Genomic DNA, 23,969 nt, shown 5'->3' on the forward strand with positions numbered 1-23,969 from the left:
ACCACCAAAGGCAACACCACAGTTAAATTTATGTTTATAAATAACATTGAGAGCATGAAACAATTTTGTAACAATTTAAATTGTTTTGATTTATTTAATATTGATTAATACTACTGACTCATGAGAATTCAAAATAATTGTCCTTGTGAGTAACACAGAGAAAGTGATATTATATAATCATGAAACCAAACTGCTTGATTCTTATCCCAAGACTTACTATTTACAAACATATGTTGTTAGGCTAGTTATTTGATTTCTTTAGCCTAAAATAGGAGTAATATTGTTATGTATCTCAGATCACATTGTTGGAGTACAAAGGATTTATCATATGATTTAAAGTCAATAAACTAATGTCTAGTAGATCAATATCAATGACTGTTTAACCACGTAACTGAATTAATGTTTTGAGTGTGTCCTACATATTCAGAATGCATTTTGATCATATAAATCCTTCACTTTACATTTCTTTTCCTCCCAGACACCCCCTCTGATATCATGTCATCTCCTTTATTATGTTTGCATAGTCTACAGAGTCTAATTAGTATTGCCCATATATCCATTGGCATATAGCCATCTATTACAGCAAAGGAAACCTGACAGGGGTCACACACATGGAGAAAACTGACTCTCATCCTCCAGCAGCTACCAACAGTCAACTCAACTCATGGTGCTCACAAGACAGAGCAATCTTTGTTTCAAATAGGTGCATAGATTAAAAATATTCACAACCTTATTATTTGTATAAATATTCGTGATGCCTTCTGACACACAAAAATTGCAATGCTATTTCTACTTTACATAATACTCAGATAATTGTAAAAACAGAAACTTTGGAATGCTTCTAAAGTAAATAAATTAATTCTATATCCTACCTGATCCTATGCATCATAAATACCTAAATACTTTACTTGTTTCCTATGTCCAATATGCTTTACAATTAAATATCAGTACTGTGGTGTTTCAAATAATTTTAAAGGAAATCTCAAATAACAGTCAAGTCATATTTTTATTGTTCTCATATTTGATTTCTGATCCATTTGAGAAAGTAACATGTTGAATTCTATTTGAAATCTTGTTTACCCAATACCAATGGGAATAGCAGAATTTGTTGGATAATACTGGAAATAATAAAGATTCAGTATATTGTGGTATTCACTGGTTTTCAGTGAGCAGAGAAACAATGAGGATGGAGAACATTATTCAGTATGTCAGCGATAACAGAAACTGGAGGCAGGATTTATTAACACTTCTGAAGACTGTCCAAGGACTTCCCAGCCATGAGCTCCTGATGAGGTTCATGGTATCTGGTATAAAATTCCCTCTTGGGTGTAGACCTCAAATTCAAATAGAAAGCTTCTAATCACCTTTAGCAGCCATAAAGCTGTTACACCAGTGGACTTATCTTACCTGACTATTACTATTCGAGTATGCAGGATTTAACATTAGGTAATTACACTAATGTCTTTTTGTCCCTGCAGAGCACCTTCTAGCAATATCGAAGCTTGCTAACAGGGAGGAAGTTTACTAGTCAGTTTCTGATTGATCTCTTCACAGATTGTATCCAAAGTGTGAAGTATCTTCAGGAACTGGGTATTACCCTATAATTATGGTGGAACAACCAAAGACAGTAGTGATAGCCTGTGTTTTTTAGAGACTTCTGGGCATTCCTTGACCAATAAATTAAGGGGGGGTATATCATACCTTATACTGCAAATTACATGGGTATACTAGTATAAACATAAATATTTAGGAAGAAATTTGAAAGCATCAACATTGAATAAAATAATTTTAAATTAAATTTTAAAACCTTTAAATTAGCATGCCTCGGAAGAGTGGACAATGTCACTCTTAAAAGATGTTACTCTTAGAAGACTTGGGCTCTTAAATGAAAAATCGCAGTATAAGACACACACACACACACACACACACACACACACACACACAGAATGTAAAGAGAGAAAGAGAGGGAGGGGCAAGGGGAGGAAGAATCAAGAGAGGACTAAGACTGACTAACCTATCTGTTATTTGAATAGTAACATAAACATATGCACATAGTAACTTTGATTTTTATATTGGGCAAGACTGTGGCTATAGTACACAACCTGGCTTGTTGGAATAGCGCTGAGTTTTACAGTAGATGGGAATATGTGTGTTGTGCAAACCTAAACAACAAAACTCTTGTGCTAACCAAGTTAAGGAAACCACTCTTAGAAAGGACCAGGCCTTTCTTCAAGATTCCTCACAAAACAACGAAACTACTTAAGACTCAGTCAATTCCAGTCATACTGTTTGTGAAGTTGTCAAACCCCATTTAGAGAAACAGTCTGTGACATATGCATTCAAGGCATTTGAACAGAAATTTCTAATAAGTTGTCCATGACTTGGCTCGCACTATGAAACTTCAAGAGAGCAACATGAATGTACCTCAAGCTCCACTTGGATCTTTGGTTCTTAGGGAAGAGATGCCCATGAGACAGTGATAGTGTTGGTGAGCGTAGGCATTCTAGAGATTGTCATTCTTCTCTGAAAAATTATCAAAATCCTCAAAGAGCATGGAGCAACAGTTGTATTATTCAATGTTTGACAAATTATTCAATTAAGTTGGGAATACTTTTTTAAAAATCTACCTACAAATTGATTTACTCCAGTAAGTCAATTGTGAATTAGAACACAGGGCATACATTAAAATACCATTGACATTTTAGTTGAAAAACGACACTGATTTTTATATTTTTATAAATATATTGCCCTCATTCTCAGATGAATAGGCTTCAACATCTGCTTTATGACATTCCTTGTTCACAGTCATTACAGAGAGAATCTAACTTTATAGAGATATCTTCTGGATAAAGGGAAAAGTAATTTAATGGTCTTTACAGTGGTTATTGTTTTAAAATGCTTAACCACAATAAGAACCATGAAGCTACATCAATGATGTTTTTATTCTAATACATTAATGACATACAAGTGCTTTCTCCTTATAATAGGCCATGTATCTGTGCAAATCCTTCCAGGGTCATTTAAATCTGCATGGTGTCTTATTGGGCAGTCTTCAGATTACTAATGTGCAGAACTGTAAAATGTTGACACAATTACATATGAAACATCAAATCCATATTATATCATATTGAAAAACACCTTACTTTAAAATTCTCCAAGTATTGGAAAGCTGTCAGGCATGCAATGACAAATGTGTTCTCTTCACTGTAGTCTGAATTAAATCATTGGCAACACCGTCAGTTGTTTTCTTTCAAATCAACAGATTTTCATTCTGTTCATTTTCAAGAAAAAGTCTGGCAAGTATCTAAATCTGAATAATTACAATTTGTCTTTCAAGTAAAATTGATGTTCCACGAGTAAAACACACACACACACACACACACACACACACACACACACAACACACACACACACACACCAGCTCACAGTGTAAACATCTGTGAATGTAATTTTCTAAAGAAAGACAGTTTGAAGCAAAAATGTCTATTGATAGTTTACATTTTGCACTATAGAATATTAAGACACTTCTACTAGGGTTCACACATTTAAAATAGACAATTTTCTGTGCTTCATCAAGTACCCTTAAGTAAATTCTTATCTTTAAAAGATTGTACCATGGATGCTAGTTGCCATGATTTGTCCTGTAGTCCGGGGTCCTTGCTAAGCACCTTTTTGTTTGAAACACTATGGCTCTTGAGCTGTTAATACAAATAGATGTTTAGCACAAGCTATGCAGTGTAAGCTAAGTGTTCTAACAAATGGACTCAATGTAATCACTATAAGAGGTTTCAATTTATATATACAGGCAAACACACAGATGGATAGATAAATTTAAAACATGGGCAGAAAAATATTAATATTTGTTTTTCTTCATGTAAGTGGAAGAGTAAGTTTTATAGTTCAGCATAGCAGAATGGTGCTTAGACTATGCTAATGCCATAGTTGCTACAATGAGGAAAGCTTAAAGCAGCAAATGTCTTCTAAAACCACCAAATAAAGTGAGCTAGTCTCTTAACATGCATATATTTGTAATCGAAAGGGCATTTTTGGAAACACCAACAAATGGTTTGATTTCTATAATCACACTTAAGTCATAACATGGAATTTGATGTTTATAATGTATCGTGCATTTTTTCTTTGCATCCGTTGATTTTGTACGTATGTGTATATATGCATGAACCACAAAAAAAACTAGCTGTGAATAAGAAACTGACAGAGTTAGACACATTTGGTAGATACTTGTTTTAAGATTGATCAAGGTAGGAAAATAATCTGGGGAAATTCTTTGAAAGGTTTTATACGCCCAACTCACAAAGTTAAACCTTCCTTATAATGTTATGGGCCAGGATTGTTATGTGACAATCTGCCTGTTTGAGAGATTCGGCAAATGAAGGACACCTATATGTCTAACAAGTGAATATCATCATTATTTAATTGCTAACAGGGCATCCACACCATTGTATTTATTTACAGTGAAAGCCTGTCTATGAGCTTGAGCCTACATATGGATAGGAAAAGTTAAAGTTTAAGAGCTTACGAACATACATAAATACAGAACAGTCCAGTAGGAATAGTTTGATGAATTTTTCTGTATATATAGAATCACTATTAATTCAATAATGTTATTGACCACCTGTGATGCCCAGTAAGCATGTTAACTCATAGAGTCGAATTTGTTATGGGCTCACGTAAATAGACAGTAAAAACATAAGCATAGGGAAACATAATGCAAATTCTAATGAAAAGAAAATGAGAGACAATGCTCCCTGATACGGGGATGTCTGGGAAAGCTTTTCTGGGATTTTACTATTGGAGGAAATAAGAGTGTGGGAAGACAGTAGGGCCAGCTTTGGGTTCTGTGGCCCTATGAGGGACAGATAAACTGTGATCATACTAAAGTAACTATTATGACTTCATTTATATTTTTAAAATTAATTCAGGTTGCTTTGTGGAGAGCACATTTTGAGAGATACCAAGAGAGTAGAAACTGGTTATTAGGTTCAACTTTACTGTGCATCTACATAATAATTTTTGTCTGTCTCAAATAACCTTGAACAATCAGTCATTTATTGCTTTTAAATCTAATTTAGGCTGCTTCAATTGTGTTTTGGATTGTTTTGTTTTGGATCATATGAGGAATTTATAATCATAGTATTCCAAACAGAACTGCAAAACAATATTTTTCAAAAGTATTTTGAGCCATCATTCCTATCACTGTTAATACAAAGACAAAAATAAATGTTCATTTCTCAGTGCTGGCATTAATATCAACCTGATGTGGCATGACTTATAAAAGTGATAAATGTTTCCCTTCAAACTGGAAGATAGAACATTAACTTAATTTCCCCCAATAGTAGACAAGACAGCCATGTGCGTCTGAAACTTTCTAATCATAAAGGTGGTAATGTTCATTTTTAAGAGATAGTATTTAAGTAGAGGCCAAATGCATAATAAAAATCTAGACATCAAAAGTGGGCAGTCTTAGTTTTAGATGTAAATATTTTTTGGTGTTGCTCCGGAGAATTAAATTCACGGCTTTATCCTGTCAAATAAATTTCTTCAAATGATCTGTGCCATACAAGCATATTCTTGGTTTTATTCTAGTTATTAATTTTTTGAGATGAGGCATGACTATATAGCCCTAGAACTTGCACAGACCAAGATATCATTGAACTTAAAGTCATTCCCATCCTCTGAGTATAGAGTGTTCGAGTGCAATTGTGTAAAATCACAGTGTATTCAAAAGTTTGACTTTTCCAGAAAATATGTATGACTCTATTCCATACCAATGAACTGCTTAATGGTGAAAACATGAGCAATTTTACATAAAATGTAGCTGTTTTCTTATACACATCAGACATTTAATATGTATTTATTGGAAGAATAGTGAGATGCACATTGATGCTGAAGGAAGAAAGAAAAAAATACTACTGATAAATAATTTAATGTAAATGATATATATGCCTTTTTCTTTATTTTCCAAGTAAATTATATACAGACATTTTATTTGTCCCATAAAACTAACAGGACTATTTTCAAATAGTTCTAGGAAAAATGGTCGCTTGGTTAAAATATTTTGGTTTTGCTGATTCAATACATGTACATAAATTCTAGTAGTGAAAATAGTTGAAACAATTGGGAAATACCGTGGTTGGTACTACATCTCTCACCTTCCATAGACCAGTTTACATCAATATTTAACTGCAAGAAAACAAACAATGAGAACCGAACACAAGCCTGATCATGCACATTTAGTATGCTCACCTACAAGGGCACAGGATGAGGTGCACCTGAACAATGATGTTACATACACTCACATGATCTTAATATGTACACCTAATTCTTGCAGTAATGAACAGTGACTTTTCATACTTCAATTCAAGTTCACCTTTGGGCAGCAAAATACTTCTAAATCTTATCCAGTATCTGTTTTATTATAAGAAATATCACCCTAAATTCCACAATTAACTTTAAATTACTCACACAATGTCTCTAAGCATACATCATGATGACACAGTCATTAGTAAATTTAGCACAAGTTAGAGGAGATTCTATTCAAATAGACCAGGCTCTAAGGACATATAATGTTTCAATGAGAGAAAAGTGCCTCATCTGGGTTGTGTTTCACTCAGCTCGTCATGATGTGTTCATGTTCTGATCTCCCAACATTAAGAAGCGCACTGCACATGGTTTCAGAGGATCTCTGAAATAACAAGAGCTACAGATTTTCTTGTATATTCTTGGGGAAACATTCTCAGATGCACTCTTCGAGCTCAACTTTATATCCCATGGCCTGTCTTCCTACTTTACAACCAAATCCAAGAAATGGGATTGAGGACATCAGGTTTACTTTTAATAAGGATATTTGCACAGCTTATGAAAAATCAAACTTACCATGAAGCATGAAAATAAGCTAATAGGAACTGGTTACTGAGACTGGGTTCACAAAGAATGAGATAGGATAAAGGGGATGTTAAGTTTAAAAAGTAGAGAAGATAGAAATACTATAAAAAGCCATCATGATAAATCAGAGATGTCAGGAAAACTAGACAAGTCTTACACACAGAGGGAAAAGATTTTCGCTTTCTTTCATGACCTCCATGCCACTAAAACACTAGGCAAGAATGCATTTCAACAGGCTACATAATCTTTTGAACTAGAATACAAATTATATATATGTAGGAGTGATGCAAACCACCATTTTCCCCATGGTAATACTGTACAAGAATATAGCATAAGTTGAACTTAAGATACAGCAATGTTGCTAAAGGTTTAAAGCAGCTCCTCTTGTAGTGAGGATAAAACCAGTAGTGACATATGGCTATGATGACATACACCTGAAATTAATGAGTTAATGCTATCATGTACTTATTATTTTATCACTTTAATTCTCCTGATGTATATCCAGGCTGCTTCCTGGATTATTTGATGGAATGTTACTCAATATTACAGCAAGGAATACATGCGGAATAGAACTAATTGTCTCTTTCTCAATTTTTAAGATCCTGACTTTAAGGACCTTGGAGTTTTGAAACCATTGCCAGGTTGGTAAAACAGAGGTTTGATAATGTCCAGCAGTCTTTGCTTTCTGTGATGAAGTATACTTTGGGTTTATTATTCAAGCTCCATTTTTGTGTGTGTTTGGCATTTTATTGTTTAGCGTGTGAGTTTGAGATGGGCGGTCCTGAAGGAATCGTGGAGTCCATACAAATTCTGAAGGAAGGAAAAGCTTCTGCCAGTGAAGCCGTGGATTGCAAGTGGTACATCCGAGCTCCGCCACGATCCAAGGTCAGTCTCAAGGGTGAAATCCACACACAACGATGGATGTGAGAAACATCTAGTTTACACATTATCTGGTAGCACAGGAGCATGTGCCAAACATTCCATGAGTGATCAGTATCCTGTGTTCAGAAATAAGACTTGTATTCACCTGTTTAAGGCAACTTTCTAGCATGAGATGCAGCATGGGATCTGGCTAGCAGGTTGTACATATGAGGGAAGCAAGTCTGCCTCTCTGGAACCTAGATCCCCATGTCAGGCTGGTTTTCTTGTTTAGGAAAGATGTTAAACAAGTACCCTTATTGTCAGTATATGCAGTTTTAAATTAAAGTTATGTCTTTGGAAGAAGTGGGTAGGGTTCATGAAACCATGTATTTCTAGCATATGAAATAAAGGCATACAAAAATGGATGTTGGGCTGGAGAGATGGCTCAGCCATTAAAGACTAGGCACACAACCAAAAAATATAAGGATGGATGTTGGTGAGTGGGTCTAGGAAAGTTCACATCCCTTTGAAGAGACTAACAGCATAGACCTGTGAGCCTGTCTACTAATCTTGGAGGCTAAGGCAAGATGACTGCCATTTCAGTACAGGGCTAGTTTAGACTAAAGAGAGAGTGAGTTTACACAGCTAGATTGGATAATTTAGTGAAACCCTATCTCAAAATGAAAAGGAAAGAAAAATAAGGATGTGAATACAGCTTGGCAATAAGGCACTTTTCTAGCCTGTGGGAGGCCATGGGTTCAAACCTCTATATTAAAAGAAATTTTTAATGTAACTATTTGGTATTTGTAATAAAAAGTCATAAACATTCTGCTAGATGAACAGAGAGCTAAATTTATCTCATGTAGGATTTGTGGATTTTCAAGAAAGTGCTTGTTTTTCTTCACTTTTATGAATGAAAATCTCTTTTTTTCAAGTCAACTTTTATAAACAGGAACTGTAAGCACGGCACCTCACTGTCTCTAGCAGCACCGTGTCACTTCAGTGCTGCAGTGGAGCGTAAACACACGCCTCTTTCTTCCAGCTAGCAAATAATCTGTCTTTTGTATAGTCCCAGAGCAACAATGCCTGGTGCACCTGCCTGTCACGGAATCTGGCAGTATGTGACCCAAAGGGTGCATTGCCTGCAGAGCTGAACCAGGATGGTTCTATTGTGACAGTCTTTTCTCTGTTCAATTAGAGGCCAAGAGGACAGGAAGTGCCATTGAATGCTGTGTAAGAAACCAAGAAACAGGGTTGACTGCAATTGTGAGTTCCTAGTTTTGTGGATAGCCTAGTGTTTTATGAGACTAAAATATCAAAGCATAGGTCAAGCTTGAAATGGGTCACTGTGAATATCTGAATGATCTCTCCTGACCCGACATAGTTAAAATGAAACTGTTTAGAGTTCACTTGTTAACGATTCAAATTTATCTACACTTCATGTTGCTTCTTAGAAGTCAGCAGAAAGAATGTATAACAATATCTCCTTTATTAACGTAGAGGAACTACTTAGTTAAAAATATAATCAGCCAGCATTTCCAAGGAAAACCACAAAAGAGATAACTTTGGAAATTCATTCATGATGGGGCCATTTACAAATAGACTAATAAATAGAGGCAGAATAATAAAGGTATTTTTGAGTGAACCATGGAGAATATAAACAGGCTTCTATGAACAGATTTTGTATGTATGAAGACTCTAGAGCAATGCTGTAGGAAAGGAATTAATGGGTCTAGTTATAGATTTTATCCAGAGAAGGATCACCTGTAGGGCATAATAGAATACAAAACTGTGGTAAGGAATTGAACTTGAATTTCATGAGGGTTGAACTTTAGGTATTTATAGATAAAAACTTTAAGTGAATGGCAACTCCTGCATGAAATGGGGCCATTCCCCATTCAACTCTGCCTGGGGAGGGCTTCTTGGGATCTGTAGGGAATGGAATTATTAGAAAGTGCGGTATGGTTGAAGGCAATGTGTCACTGTGGAGGCAGACTTTGAGGTCTCATATATGCTCAAGCCCTGTCTAGTGATACAGACCTCTTCCTGTAGCCTGAGGTTAAAGATGTAAGAACTCCCAGATCCTTCTCCAGAACCTCTCAACTGTAAGAAAACCACCTGAATTAAATGTTTTCTTTTACAAGTGTTGCCTTGGTCTCTTCACAGCATAGAAATCCTAAGTAAGACAAGGTCCTACCCTTCCTAAGGAACCACTGACAGTTAAAAGTTGCCAGAGGAGGAGATGTCATTTCCCCATGGAGGGTAAGGCCCTCCATTGGGGGTGTCCATTGTCTGTCATTTCATTCAGAGCAGGGCCTAGACCATCTCCCAAGAGTCCAGGCTGAAAGTGCATCTCTCATTGTTGGATGGGCATGCAAATTCCATTTGTATGCCAGGGATAAATACTGATCTACTACCCAAGGTCCAATAGATCACCTAGGCCTCCTCACTGACACACACATTCAGGGGGTCTTGATCAGTACCATGCTGGATTCTCAGCCATCAGTCTGGGATTAAAGAGCTAACCCTTGTCAGGTAAGCTGTTTCTGGGGGATAAACCAGTCCAGTCTTAACCTCTTTGCTCATTAGTCTTTCCCTCTCTATCAGTGGGTTCCTTGAGTTCAGATTAGTGTTTAACTGTGGGAGTCTGCCTCTGCTTCCATCAGCCATTGGATGAAGGTTCTTTTCACCAGACTCTCTGGCAGTGGGATTGTGGGCTGGCACTCCCAAAATCTATGTCTAAAATACATATATAAGAGAGTACATAGCAAGTTTTTCTTTTTGTGCCTCGGTTACCAAACTCAGGATGTTGTTTTTTTTAGTGTCATCCATTTGCCTGCAAATTTCAGGATTCCATTTTTTTTCTGCTGAATAGTATGACTTTATGTAAATTTTCTCTATCCACTCTTCAGTTTAGGGGCACCTAGGTTGCTTCCATGTTCTGGCTACTACAAATAATGCTGCTATGAGAATAGTGGTACAGTTGTCCTTGTAGTATGAATGTGCTTCTTTTGGATATGTGCCTAAAAGTTGAATTGCTGGGTCGTGTGGAATGCTTATTGCCATTTTCCTGAGGAATCTCCATACTGATTTCCAAAGTGGCTGTATGAGTTGGCACTCCCACCAGCAGTTGAGGAGTGTTCCCCTTTCTCTACAACCTCTCCAGCATAAACTGTCTTTAGTATTTTTGATTTTAGCCATTCTGACAGGATGGTATCTCAGAGTTGTTTTGATTTGCATTTCCTGGATGGCTAGGGATGTTGAGCACTCTCTCAAATGCCTCTCAGCCATTTTAGACTCCTCTATTGAGAATTTTCTATTTAGTTCCATAGCCCAATTTTTAATTGGATCCGTTGGTGTTTTGCAGACTTGCTTCTTGAGTTTTTTGAAAGCTTTGGAGATCAGCCCTCTGTCAGATATGGGGTTAGTGAATATCTTTTCCCATTCTGTGGACTGACTTTTTGTCTTGTTGACTGTGCCCTTTGCCTTACAGAAGCTTCTCGGTTTCAGGAGGTCCCATTTATTAATTGTTGACTTCATTGTCTGTGCTACTGATGTTATGTTCAGGAAGCAGACTCCTGTACCAATTCGTTAAAGGGTACCACCCACTTTCTCTTATAAGTGTTTCAGTGTGGCTGGATTTATATTGAGGTCTTTGATCCATTTGGACTTAAGTTTTGTGCATGGTGATAGACATGGATCTATCTATCCACATTCTTCTACATGCCAGCATCCAGTTATGCCAGCACCATTTGTTGAAGATGCTTTCATTTTTCCATTGTATATTTTTAGCTTCTTTGTCAAATATCAGATATTCATACATGTATGGGTTAATATCAGGGTGTTCAATTCGATTCCATTGGTCTATCTGTCTATTTTTGTGCCAATACTAAGCTCTTTTCAGGACTACAGTTCTATAGTAAAGCTTGAAGTCAGGGATGGTGGATCCTCAAGATGTTGCTTTGTTGAATAATGTTGTTTAGGCTATCTGGGGTCTTTTGTTTTTCCATACAAAATTGATTATTGTTCTTTCAATGTCTGTGAAAAACTGTGCTAGTATTTTAATGGGGATTGCATTGAATCTGTAGATTGCTTTTGGCAGGATTGCCATTTTTACTACATTGATCCTACCTATGCAAGAGCATGGGAGATCTTTCCATTTTCTGATGTCTACTTTAAATATTCAAAGTTCTTGCGATACAGGTTTTTCAATTGTTTGCTTAACATTGCCCCATGGTATTTTATGTTGTTTGTGGCAATTGTAAAGGGTGATATTTCTCTGTTTTCTTTCTCAGCCCTTTTGTCGACTGGGGATGCTGATTTTCTGGAATTGATTTTGTATCCTGCCATTTTGCTGAAAGTGTTTATCAAGTGTAGTAGTTCCCTGGTAGAGCTTTTTGGATCGCTTATGCAAACTATCATATCATCTGAAAATAGTGAAAGTTTGACCTCTTCCTTTCCGTTTTGTATCCTCTTGATCTCCTTTTGTTGCCTTATTGCTCTAGGTAGAACTTCAAGTACAATATTGAAAATGTACGGCAAGAGTTGACAGCCTTGTCTTGTACCTGATTTTAGCAGAATCACATTGAGTTTCTGTCCATTTAGTTTGACGTTGGCTCTTGGTTTGCTGTATATAGCTTTTATTATGTTTAGGTATGTTCCTGTTATCCCAGATCTCCCCAAGACCTTTATCATGCAGGGGTGTTGGATTTTACCAAAGGCTTTTTCTGCATCTAGTGAGATGATCATGGGTTGAAACCTACTTGATCATTGTGAATGATTGTTTTGATGTGCTTTTGGATCTGATTTGCCAGCATTTTATTGAGCATTTTTGCATCCAAGTTCATGAGGGATATTGGTCTGAAGTTCTCTTCTTAGTTATGTATTTGTGTGGATTGGTATCAAGGTCATTGAAGCCTCGTAGAAAGAGTTTGGCAAAGACACTTCTGCTTCTATTGCGTGGAATACTTTGAGAAGAATTGGTATAAGCTGTTCTTTAATTTCTGGTAGAATTCTGCACTGAGGTCATCTGGACCTGTACTTTTTTTGGTTGGAAGAATTGTGATGACTGCTTCTATTTCCATAGGAATTATAGGTCTATTTAAATTGCTTATCTGTTCTTGATTTAATTTTGGCAAGTGATAGCTATCCAGAAAATTGTTCATTTCCTTTAAATTTTCAAATTTTGTAGAGTACAGGTTTTCAAAGTATGACCTGATGCTTCTCTGAATTTCCTCAGAGTCCGTTGTTATGGCCCCCTTTTCGTTTCTGATTTTGTTAATTTGCATATTCACACTCTACCGTTTGGTAAGTTTGGACAAAGGTTTGTCTATCTTGTTGATTTTTTTTTCAAAGAACTAGCTCTTCGATGCCTGATTCTTTGTATTGTTTTCCTAGTTTCTACTTTATTGAATTCAGCCCTCAATTTGATTATTTCCTGGTGTCTACTCCTCCTGAGTGAGTTTGCTTCTTTGTGTTCTAGAGCTTTCAGCTGCGCTGTTAACTGTATAGTGTAACTATTCCCCAGTTTCTTCATGTGGGCAATTAGTGCTATGAGCTTCCCTTGTAACACTGCTTTCAAAGTGTCCCATAAGTTTGTGTATGCTGTGTCCTCATTCTCATTGAATTCTAGGAAATCTGTATGTTCTCTCTCTGCCTTTTGGTAATTTTGGATAAAGTTTTGTCTATCTTGTTGATTTTCCTAAAGAATCACCTATTCGTTACATGTATTCTTTGTATTGTTTTCCTAGTTTCTACTTTATTGTTTTCAGCCCTCAATTTGATTGTTTCCTGGCATCTACTCCTCCAGGGTGAGCTTGCTTCTTTTTCTTCTAGAACTGTCAGTTGTGCTGTTAATTCTCTAGTGTGACTATGCTCCAGTTTATTCATGTGGGCACTTAGTGCTATGAACTTTCTTCTTAGCACTGCTTTCCAAGTGTCCCATATATTTGGGTATGTTGTGTCTTCATTCTCATTGACTTCTAGGAAGTCTTTAATTTCTTTTTTATTTCTTTTTTTAACCCAGGAATGGTGCAATTGTGCATTATTCAATTTCCATGAGTTTGTAGGGTTTCTTCAATTTGTGTTGTTGTTGAATTTTAATGCATGGTAGTATGATAAGATGCATTGAATTATTCCAATTTTTTTGTACCCATTGCCACGTATGTGGTCGATTTTTGAGAAGGTTCCATGTGGTGTTGAGAAGAACGTATATTCTTTTATATTTGGATGGAATTTTCTATAGATGTCTGCTAATCCCAAATTGGTCATAACTTCTATTAGCCCCTTTGCTTCTTTGTTAAGGGTTCTGTCTTGTATTCCTGTGTAGTGGTGAGAGTTGGGTGGTGAAGTCTCCCACTTTAAGTGTGTGTGGCTTTATATGTGATTTGAGTTTTAGTAATGTTTCTTTTACAAATATGGATGCGTTTGTATATGGGGTATAGATGTTCAGAATTGAAGCTTCACCTTGGTGAATTTCTCCTGTGATGAGTATATAATGACCTCCTTCATCTCTTTTGATTGATTTTATTTTAAAGTCTAATTTGGTAGATACTAGGAATGCTACCCTGCTTTTTTCTTGGGTCCAGTTGATTGGAAAATCTTTTCCCAACCTTTAACTCTGATGTAATGTCTGTCTTTGAGGCTGAGATGCATTTCTTGTATGCAGCAGATGTTGGGTTTTGTCTTTGAATCCATTCTGTTAGCCTGTGTCTTTTTATGGGTGAGTTAAGACTATTAGTATTGAGGGATATAAATGAACATTGATTGCTTATTCTTCTTTGATTTGGAATGGTTGTTGTTGATGGAATTATGAGTGGAATCCCCCCTTTTTTTCTTTTGGCTGTTGGTAAGGTGGGATTATCTAATGCCTATGTTTTTCTGGTTGTACTTAACCTCCTTGGGTTGGTTTTTTGTTTCTAGAACTTTCTGTAGGGCTGGGTTAATGGATATGTAATACTTGAATCTAGTTTTTCATGGAATATCTTGTTTTCTCCATCTATAGTGATTGAAAGCTTTGCTGGATATAGTAGTCTGGGCTGGCTTCCATTGTCTGTTAGTGTTGGTAGAATATCTTTCCAGAACCTTCTGGCTTTCAGAGTTTCCATGGAGAAGTCAAGTGTAATTCTGATAGGTTTGCCTTTATATGTTACTCTCCCCTTTTCAGATCAGCTGTCTCTGCTGGTTTTGCCAGCCCATTCTTTGCCAAGTTGCTCATCACTCCTCTCTCTGGGTTCCTTGGGTTCCTTGGGTTCAGTTCAGTGATTAATTGTGTGTTTGCCTCTGCTTCCATCAGTCTCAGGATGAAGGCTCCCGGATGGTTATAGACATCAAGTTCATTATCAGGAATGGGCATTCGAGGTGGTCTCTCCACTATTGCTTAGCTTGCCAGTTGGTGTTATCCCTTTAGATCCCTCGAGGTTGCTCTGGTGCCAGATCTGTCTTCGATCCTATGATTCCCTCTTCCCCCTATTCTACCCCCACCCCCTCAACTTCCTGTGTTGCGTTGGTAGTATAGTGGTGAGCATAGCTGCCTTCCATGTTTGTTTTTCTGTTGCTGTGTGTGTTTGTATTGTCTCTTTCTCATCCCTTCTTCGAGTGGGTGCAGAAAGAGCCCCTTACTAGTCTGGTGGTCAGGGGATCAGAGCTCCATTTCGGTGGGTACAAGCAAGTCCAATACTTTGGTAGTTCTCTTCTTTCTGGTCCTAGTCCAGGTCCCGTGGGTGGAGAAGAAGACCGGGAATCTGGGGTCCGGGTGGGTAGGCTCCCACTGGAGGTCTACAGGCACTGCTCCTGGTCCTTTGGTCCTGTTGGTGGAAGAGAAGACCAGGAATCTGGTGTGCATAGCCCCAGCCAGGAGGGGAGGCTCTCTGGCAGTTCCCAGGCAGTCCTCAGGCACTGGAAGGCAGGCCCAGATAGCTCTCTTTAATATTTTTACATCAAAATTTGCTTTATTTATTTTTTATGTTTTCCAAGTGGAGATTTCCAATATTCCAAATTCATACATTATTCAACCTGTTCAGTCACAAACAACAACCACAAAGCCCTGGGAACAGGCCTGTAGACTGTGCTTCAAAATGTTGTGAGGTCTTGAAACCATGAATAACACATGTCAGACCATAGATAATTCAACTTGTATTTACTGTGAATAGGCTTTCTTTTAAGTCTCAAATAATTGCCTTGGCATGTGTTTTTCATATAATTATGATGGAAGAGGAGGAACTCCTGAACTGCTCGTATTAAAATTTCTTTGTAAATGCATTGCTTAGTAAGTTAAATTTACTTACTTTGCATGTTAGTGCTTTTTTCCATGTTAGTGCTATTTGCAAGACAGATACTCCCAGAAATGGCTTATATGTTCTGAAGTTTCCCATGTCTTTGTTCAAAGAATCATCATGTCAATTCCAACTCTCTGTGATTGATTGAAAAGAATGCATCAAAATGATTCACTGAGAAAAGATTTGGATCTTACTATTTCACTAGAGTTATATATTATTTGTTTATTATTTTCTTTTTACTTCACAGAGGGAATAGAGGGGGTTTTTTTCTTCCTTATTTTTCCATTTTCTACCTGAAATAAGTCTTTTCTTTATAGTCATTGTGTCACAAATCCTATACACTGACTACAGTCACAGTGACTTCTTTTTTCTTTTTTTCTTTTAGAAGCGCTCTTATTTTACGAATCAACCCACCATTCCCTCACCCTTCCATCCTCCTATACCCCCAACCAACCCCCACCTCCACCCCCTCCCCAAGAATAGTGAAGCCATCCATAGGGGACCATCAAAGCCCTTCACATGATTTGGTGGGAGGGCCTAGGACCTCTTTCATGTGTCTGGGCTGCAATAGTATCCTTCCTTAGGGAATGGTCTCCCAGTGTCCACTAGGGATAAACTCTGGTTCCACTGTTATAGGTCCCATAGACTCCCCTGCCTCCTAGTTGGCACCCACATTCAGAGGACTTAGTTCTGTTCAATGCTTATTCCCCAGCTTTACAACTAGGGTCTCCAAGCTCTCACTAGGTCAGGTAAACTGTTTTTTTGGGTTTCTCCAACACAATCTTGGTTCCTTTGCTCATCTCTCCATCCTCTCAGCAACTGGATTCCAGTTGGGCTCAGTGTTCAGCTGTGGGTGCCTGCTTCTGCTTCAATCAGCTACTGGATGAAGGCTCTAGGAATGGCAACCAAGGTAGTCATCATCTCTTTCTGTAGGAAGGGCAGCAAAGGCAGCCTCTCCACCACTGTCTAGATTCTTAGTTGTGGTCATCCCTGTGGATCCCCAAACATTTCCCCTGTGGCAGACCTCTCCCCAAGGAGATACTGGCTCCCTCTATCAAGGCATCTCCTTTCTTCCCCTCCTTAATCCCTCCCCTATCTCAGTCCTCCTGATCTCTCCTTTCCTCCTCTCCCTCCCATGTGCTTCTAGTTTTCTCAGGGTTCTTGTCCCCCTCCCCTTCTTCAGGGGACCATGCATCCTTCTCTTGGGGATCCTCCTTGTTTCCTAGTTTCTATGGTGGTGTAGATTGTAGGATGGTTACCCTTTGCTCTATGTCTAATTCCATATATGTATGAGTATATACCCTGCTTGTCTTTCTGTGATAGGGTTACTTCACTCAGGATGTTTTCCTCCATTTCCATATATTTGCCTGAAAATTTCAAGATTTCATTTATTCCCACACTGAGTAATACTCCACTGTCTAAATGTACCATATTTTCTTCATCCATTTTTCAGTTGAGGGGCATCTAGGTTGCTTCCAGGTTCTGGCTATTACAAACAATGCTGCTGTGAACATAGTTGAACATATGTCCTTGTTGTTTGAATGTGCATTTTTTGAGTATATGCCCAAGAGAGGAATTGCTTGATTTTGAGGTAGACTGATTGCCATTTTTCTGAGAAATAGCCATACTGATTTCCAACATGGTTCTACAAGTTTGCACTCCCACCAGCAATGGTGGAGTGTTCCTCTTTCTCTGCATCCTCTCCAGCATAAATTGTACATGTTGTTTTTGAGTTTAGACATTCTGACTGGTAGAAGATGGTATCTCAGAGTTGTTCTGAGTTACATTTCCCTTATGGCTAGGGATGTTGAGCACTTTCTTAAGTGTCTTTCAGCCATTTTAGATTCCTCTATTGAGAATTCTCTGTTTCCTTCTGTACCCCACTTTTTAACTGGATTGTATGGTGTTTAGGTGGCTAGCTTCTTGAGTTTATTATTCTTGAAGTTCTAGCTAGAACAACAAGACAACAAAAGGTGATCAAGGGGATACACACTGGAAAGGAAGAAGTCAAGCTTTCATTATTTGCAGATGATATGATAGTTTACATAAGTGACCCGAAAAACACTACCAGGGAATTCTACAGCTGATAAACACGTTCAGCAAAGTGTTGGGATACAAGATTAACTCAAAAAAAAATCAGTAGCCCTAATATATATAGAGAGAAGATGAACAGACTGAGAAATAAATCAGAGAACATCACCCTTTACAATAGACACAAACAACATAAAATATCTTAGGATGATGCTAACCAAACAAGTGAAAGACATGTATGGCAAGAATTTTGAGTCTTTAAATAAATAAATTAAATAAGATACCAGAAAATGGAAAGATCTCCCATGCTTTTGGATAGGTAGGATCAACATAGTAAAAATGGCAATCTTACCAAGAGCAATCTACAGATTCAGTGAAATCCCCATCAAAATCCCAAATGAAGTCTTCACAGAACTTGAAAGAACAATATTCAACTTAACCCAGCATAGCCCAAGCAACACTGTACAATAAAGCATCTTCCGGAGGTATCACTATCCCTGACTTCAAACGCCATTATAGAGCCATAGTCCTGAAAACTTCTTGGTAGTGTCACAAAAATAGCAGGTATACCAATGAAATCAAATTGAAAACCATGATTTTTGACAAAAAAACTAAAGTCATACAGTGGAAAAAGGAAAGCATCTTCAACAAATGGTGCTGGCATAACTGGATGCTAGCATGTAGAAGACTGCACATAGATCCATATCTTTCTCCATTCACAAAACTTAAGTCCAAATGGATCAAAGGCCTCAAAATAAATCCAGTCACACTAAACCTCTTAGAAGAGAAAGTGGAAGGTACCCTTGATGAATTGGTACAAGAGACCACTTTCTGAACATAATGTCAGTAGCACAGACATTGATATTGACAATTAATAAATGGGACCCCCTGAAAGTGAGAAGCTTCTGTAAGGCAAAAGACACAGTCAACAAGACAAAAAGGCAGCCCATGGAATGGGAAAAGATCTTCATCAACCGCACATCTGACAGAGGGCTGATTTCCAAAGTATACAAAGAACTCGAGATGTTAGTTACTATAGTGACTATCTTAGTAGTTTTAAAATGAGGCTACTTCATATTAAAGTGTTGTTATGGTTAGAAAATTGGTATGCATACTTGGGCTAACCCAAGCTTGTGGGATGAAGTCAAAGCTTCTTAAAATAATTTAAGGCATAGATACAGTAGATGATCAATGTTTGTTGTATTTTTATATTATTTCATTTTAACTATGTGTTTATTAATGTGTGTGTGTGTGTGTGTGTGTGTGTGTGTATGTGTGCACGTGCTGACATGAACGCAGGCACTTTCAGAAACCAGAAAAAGGAAGCAGGTCCCCTGTAGCTAGATATCCGGGTAGATATGAACCACCAGCAATGGGTGCTGGGAACTGAATTTGGGTCTTCTGCAAGATCAAAAAGTGCTTTTAACTACAGATCCATTTCTTCAGATGTTGGATTAATTTTCTAAGGAAAAGATAATTGAATAAAACGTCTACCATATTACACTCAATATATACACTTAGCACTTTTAGATGTCCACTGAGGCAAAAATTCTCATATGTTGTTTCCATAATTAAGACATTTTATTTTTTCTCCTGCATAAACAAATAGCTAAGTTTATTCTCATAAAAATACACATCGACAAAGGTTTTTGGCTGATATTTATGGTAGGCTGCTGGCAGTTTGCCTCCAAGGCCAGGAGGATACTTTTGAAATCAGTAAGGAGCTACTTTACATGACTGAGACTGTAGCTATTGAGGAAAATTTTGATCAGTTTTTTTCCTGAAATAAATTTAGTTTATGCATGGACAGTTCTCTTTCCAGTGAAACGAAAGCCACACTCCTATACTTTATTTCCCTATTAAATAGAAATGTTGAAGTTCAAGATAATCATAAATGTGTCGCAAGTTTTCATACAAAATCTAGCAAAGTCAGTTGTGTACCTCCTTCAGAAACTGAGTTCTATGAGGAAAAAATATCTTTAAGATGCAGAAGTAAATGAAAGCCAGGTACTGCCCATTGCTGTTCATCACAAGCTCATGCCTGTCATTGGCTGCATGGGAAAGCAAATACTGCAGAATATCAGAGGCAAAACTTGAGCCCAGTATGCAAACTCACTTTCTGACCATTGCACCACTTGAAATTAAATAGCCCTAATTTTGAAGTTTCTTTTTAAGATACTCATTTATTTCAAAGCAGCACAATTATTACCACTGAGTATTATTGATTTCTTCATCAACATGTTTCTGAGCTTTTTAGGAAAATGGAAATGCCTGGATTTATAGGGTATTTTCTCAATTTATTTTTATTTTATTAAAGTTTGTTCCCTTTAATAGGATAATATTCACCTCTGGAATATATAGCACTGAACATTTTCTAAAAGTTTTCCCTAAGACTGCAGAGAATACTGAGTGGCTTGGTGTCAGGCAGATCCAAAGTGCAAACATAAGCAACACTAACACTACCATGCCACTTTAAAAATCTGATTGACTTTTGTAAATTTCAGTTTTCTTTGTCTTCACCAATTCTTGCACTAATCTTCTGTTGTATTAATCTGCTGTTGCACTAATCTGCTGTTGTTGCATTAATTTCTTTTTGCAATAATCTGTTGTTGGAAACTGTAAAAAATGTTAATTTGGGACCAAGAGTAATTGTCATCACACAAACATCTTTCTAATAATAATGAATTAATATTCCTGTATGTGCTTTGCCTTGTTATATAAGAAACCAGAAAAGAGTTTAGGCACATTAAGGCACTGAATTACCTGGGCTTAAATGTATCAAATGAAAAACCGTTTTGCTTTATGTTTTTGTTGTTGGTTAATCATTTTCTTTCATTATTTTTATTTCTGTGGGTTGTTGTTGCTGTCAAACTTAGTAAAACTGCTGATACCCACAGTCATTTTGTGTTCTATTTTTAAAAATGGACTGATGTATCACCTCTTCTGGAGGACATTTCATGGTTGGTAAATCTGTGCATTTCTCTGTTGCATTGGTATGTTCTTTTGAGACTTATAAGCTATACTGGACTTATTTCTGAGTAGTTTATAATACACTACTCGGGTTCTGACTTTTTATTGCATCTAACATTTTGTTATCTTACAAAATTGGCAGATTCTCAGGTAATTTTTATAGAACTTTCAGATTGCTATTATTCAGGACACAGCAAAGCAGCACGATAAAAAGAAACTAAAAAATCAGGACTTCGGATTCTTGTATCAGAGACTCACATTGATACTACTATATTTCTTTTTTATTATTTTTTCATTTGGGTTAGAAGCAATCTTGTTTCACATGTCAATCCCAGATCCCTCTCCCTCCCCTCCTCCTTCTCCCTCCCCACCAGGTCCCCCAGTCCCCCATCCAATCTCCACCCCGATGCCAAGGAGGGTGAGGCCCTCCATGGTGGATCTCCAGTAACTGTCTTTCATCCATGGCAGGCCTAGGCCTTTCCCCAAAAATACCGGCTGAGGGAGCCTCCTATTTTGTGGCATGCGCACTCAAAGTCTATTTGTATGCCAGGGATAAATACTACCCAAGGCCCCATAGATTACCTAGGCCTCTTCACTGACACACACATTCAGGGGATCTCGGTCAGTCCCATGCTTTCCACACAGCCATCAGTCTGGAGTCCAAGAGCTCTGCCTTGTTCAGGTCAACTGTTTCTGTGGGTTAAACCAGCCCACTCTTAACTCCTTTGCCCACCAGTTCTCTCTTTCTGACACTGGATTCCAGGAGTTCAGTTCAATGTTTGTCTGTGGGTATCTGCTTCTGCTTTCATCAGTCGCTGGATGAAGGTTCTGTTTCCTAGATTCTCTGGCCGTGTGATTGTATTCTGGCACTCCCCTGATTCATGTCTAAAATCCATACATGAGTGAGTACATATCATGTTTCTCTTTTTTGTGACTGGGTTACCTCACTCAGGATGGTTTTCTACTACTATATTTCTTAAGCAAGTTTTGGCTTTAGTCCCTTTTCTGTCTTTCTAATAGACATCATCTGAAAGATGTCTTCTTTTAAAAGGCATTTCATGTGAGCATGTGAAAGACACAGTGACACATTTGGCAAAAAATTAGATTGACCATTTTTCAGATTTATGGCTTTTTCATTTATTTTATTTATTATTTGAAAATTTTATACCCATGTAAATGTGAACTTGTCCATAGCCATACCTCGTTTACCTACTTTCTTTCCCCCCAAAACAATCCCCACGGCATCCTCCCAACTTTATGTCATCCTTGTATGTATGTATTTATTTATATATTTACTTAATCATTCTGAGTCCAATTACTTCTACGTATATGTGAATGGACATTGGATCATCCACTGAGCTGTTTCAGTGGCCATATCCCTAAAGTAAAATAACTATTCCTCCCCACCAGATGCCATCAGTTTCCAAAAGCACCTCAGCCAGAGCTGAGTCTTGAGAGCCCCATCTCCTCACACCCATACTGGATTTTCTTAATTGACACTATCTTGGATAGAACTTCCACTGGTAGCCACTGCTGTAAAATTCATGTATACACTAGCTATGCCGTTTGCAGAGAATGGCATTTCACATCGCTCGTCCCGACTTTCCAGCTCATACTCTCTTTCTGCCCCCTTTCTGCAATGCTCTCCAAGTCTGGAAGGAGATACATAGATGTCTTATCAACTACTAAGCCCTTGCAGGGACATTCAGGTTTAAACAGAAATATGTTAATGCATTGTCTAACAAGAAACTTCTTTGACCAAGATGGGAGCCCCATAGAACTACATATACAAATATTTAAAAGGCAGTTTAACCTGATCACTTAGAGAATAAAGACAACATATAATAGTGTCACTGGCTGTCTTTAACCACTGGGTTCCTAATCCTCAGACCAATGTTGTGTCACTGTGCTCATTTACATAGCCCAAACTGAGCCTGTCATATTCTTTTCTTGAGTATCCAAACTTTACTACCTTCCTTGTTCTCTTCAATGAGATAACACCACAAACCACCTTGTTTCTAACCCGTGATGAAGTTCGTTTTCAAGCCCCTTTGTGTGACATGTCGCCATAACAGTTCATCTCTGTCCCCACATACTTCAGTTATCTTTGCTAAGATTAATTCAGGCCACCATGGTGTTCATTTGTAGAGAAGGTTTCTAGGTACACTTTTATATTAATTATGTACCCACCAAGCAACCCCACCCAAGTAGGCAATGGTGATCTTTCACAAAAACAGTGACTGGACTTGGAGATCTGAGAAAAAGAAAGAATTAAGTACATCTCCCAGATTTTTTTCCTGGACACTTAAATATTATATATCCCCAGAAAGAAAGCAAAGGAGTTACGAGGCTCTTAGGGAAAGATTTCCTTCCCTACTGTGGATAGCAGGATGTTCAGAAACCCAAGCACTAGAAACAGTTATGCTTCCTCAAACAGAACCAAAACAAAATCAGGTTTTCTTAATCTGAACATTTCTGGGATACTGTGGATAATTTTAGAAATTTATTATGTTGGGAAGAATAAACTCCACATGGATGATGGGAGTAGTAGATATTGTCTTTTTTTCAAATAGCATAAAGCAATGACCTGGATGTGGTGACAGTGAGAACTTCCTTAGATTATGTGTTGTATATGGACTTGACAAGTCAGCTAACTTCATATTCATCCAGAGTAGCTGGAAAGCTGCAGAAATCCTACAAATGAAATCTTTTGTTGTATGAAATTCAGAGTAAAACTCCAATTCTCCACATTGCTCCATTCCATTCAACTCCTCATACCCCTTTATGTCTGCACTTCCTTCTCAAAGCTTTGTCAGGGTAAGCTGGTGTGAGCTGTCACAGCTCATTACCAGCTTACTCAGACCTACAATACATTTACTGTTTTATACTCCATGTACTTTAGATCAATATCATAGTTTGTCTTGAGAG

At 37.6% G+C, this 23,969-nt stretch overlaps 1 protein-coding gene across 4 annotated transcripts in view; it reads left to right on the plus strand.

The window, feature by feature from the left end:
* The window catches only part of Neto1 (neuropilin and tolloid like 1), a 113,935-nt gene that overhangs the window by 55,017 nt on the left and 34,949 nt on the right, over window positions 1-23,969 (plus strand). For 3 of the 4 annotated variants that reach the window (XM_013124683.3, XM_005065391.4, XM_013124685.3), the window contains exons 5-6: window positions 7,503-7,544; window positions 7,661-7,788. In XM_013124683.3, the coding sequence (XP_012980137.1) occupies window positions 7,503-7,544; window positions 7,661-7,788 (170 nt within the window). Of the gene's footprint in view, window positions 1-7,502; window positions 7,545-7,623; window positions 7,789-23,969 lie in introns of those variants that run through there. The other variant, XM_040757811.1, reaches the window with a different exon arrangement.

Source organism: Mesocricetus auratus, unplaced genomic scaffold, assembly GCF_017639785.1.
Source record: "Mesocricetus auratus isolate SY011 unplaced genomic scaffold, BCM_Maur_2.0 Super-Scaffold_100015, whole genome shotgun sequence".
Taxonomy (NCBI): domain Eukaryota; kingdom Metazoa; phylum Chordata; class Mammalia; order Rodentia; family Cricetidae; genus Mesocricetus; species Mesocricetus auratus.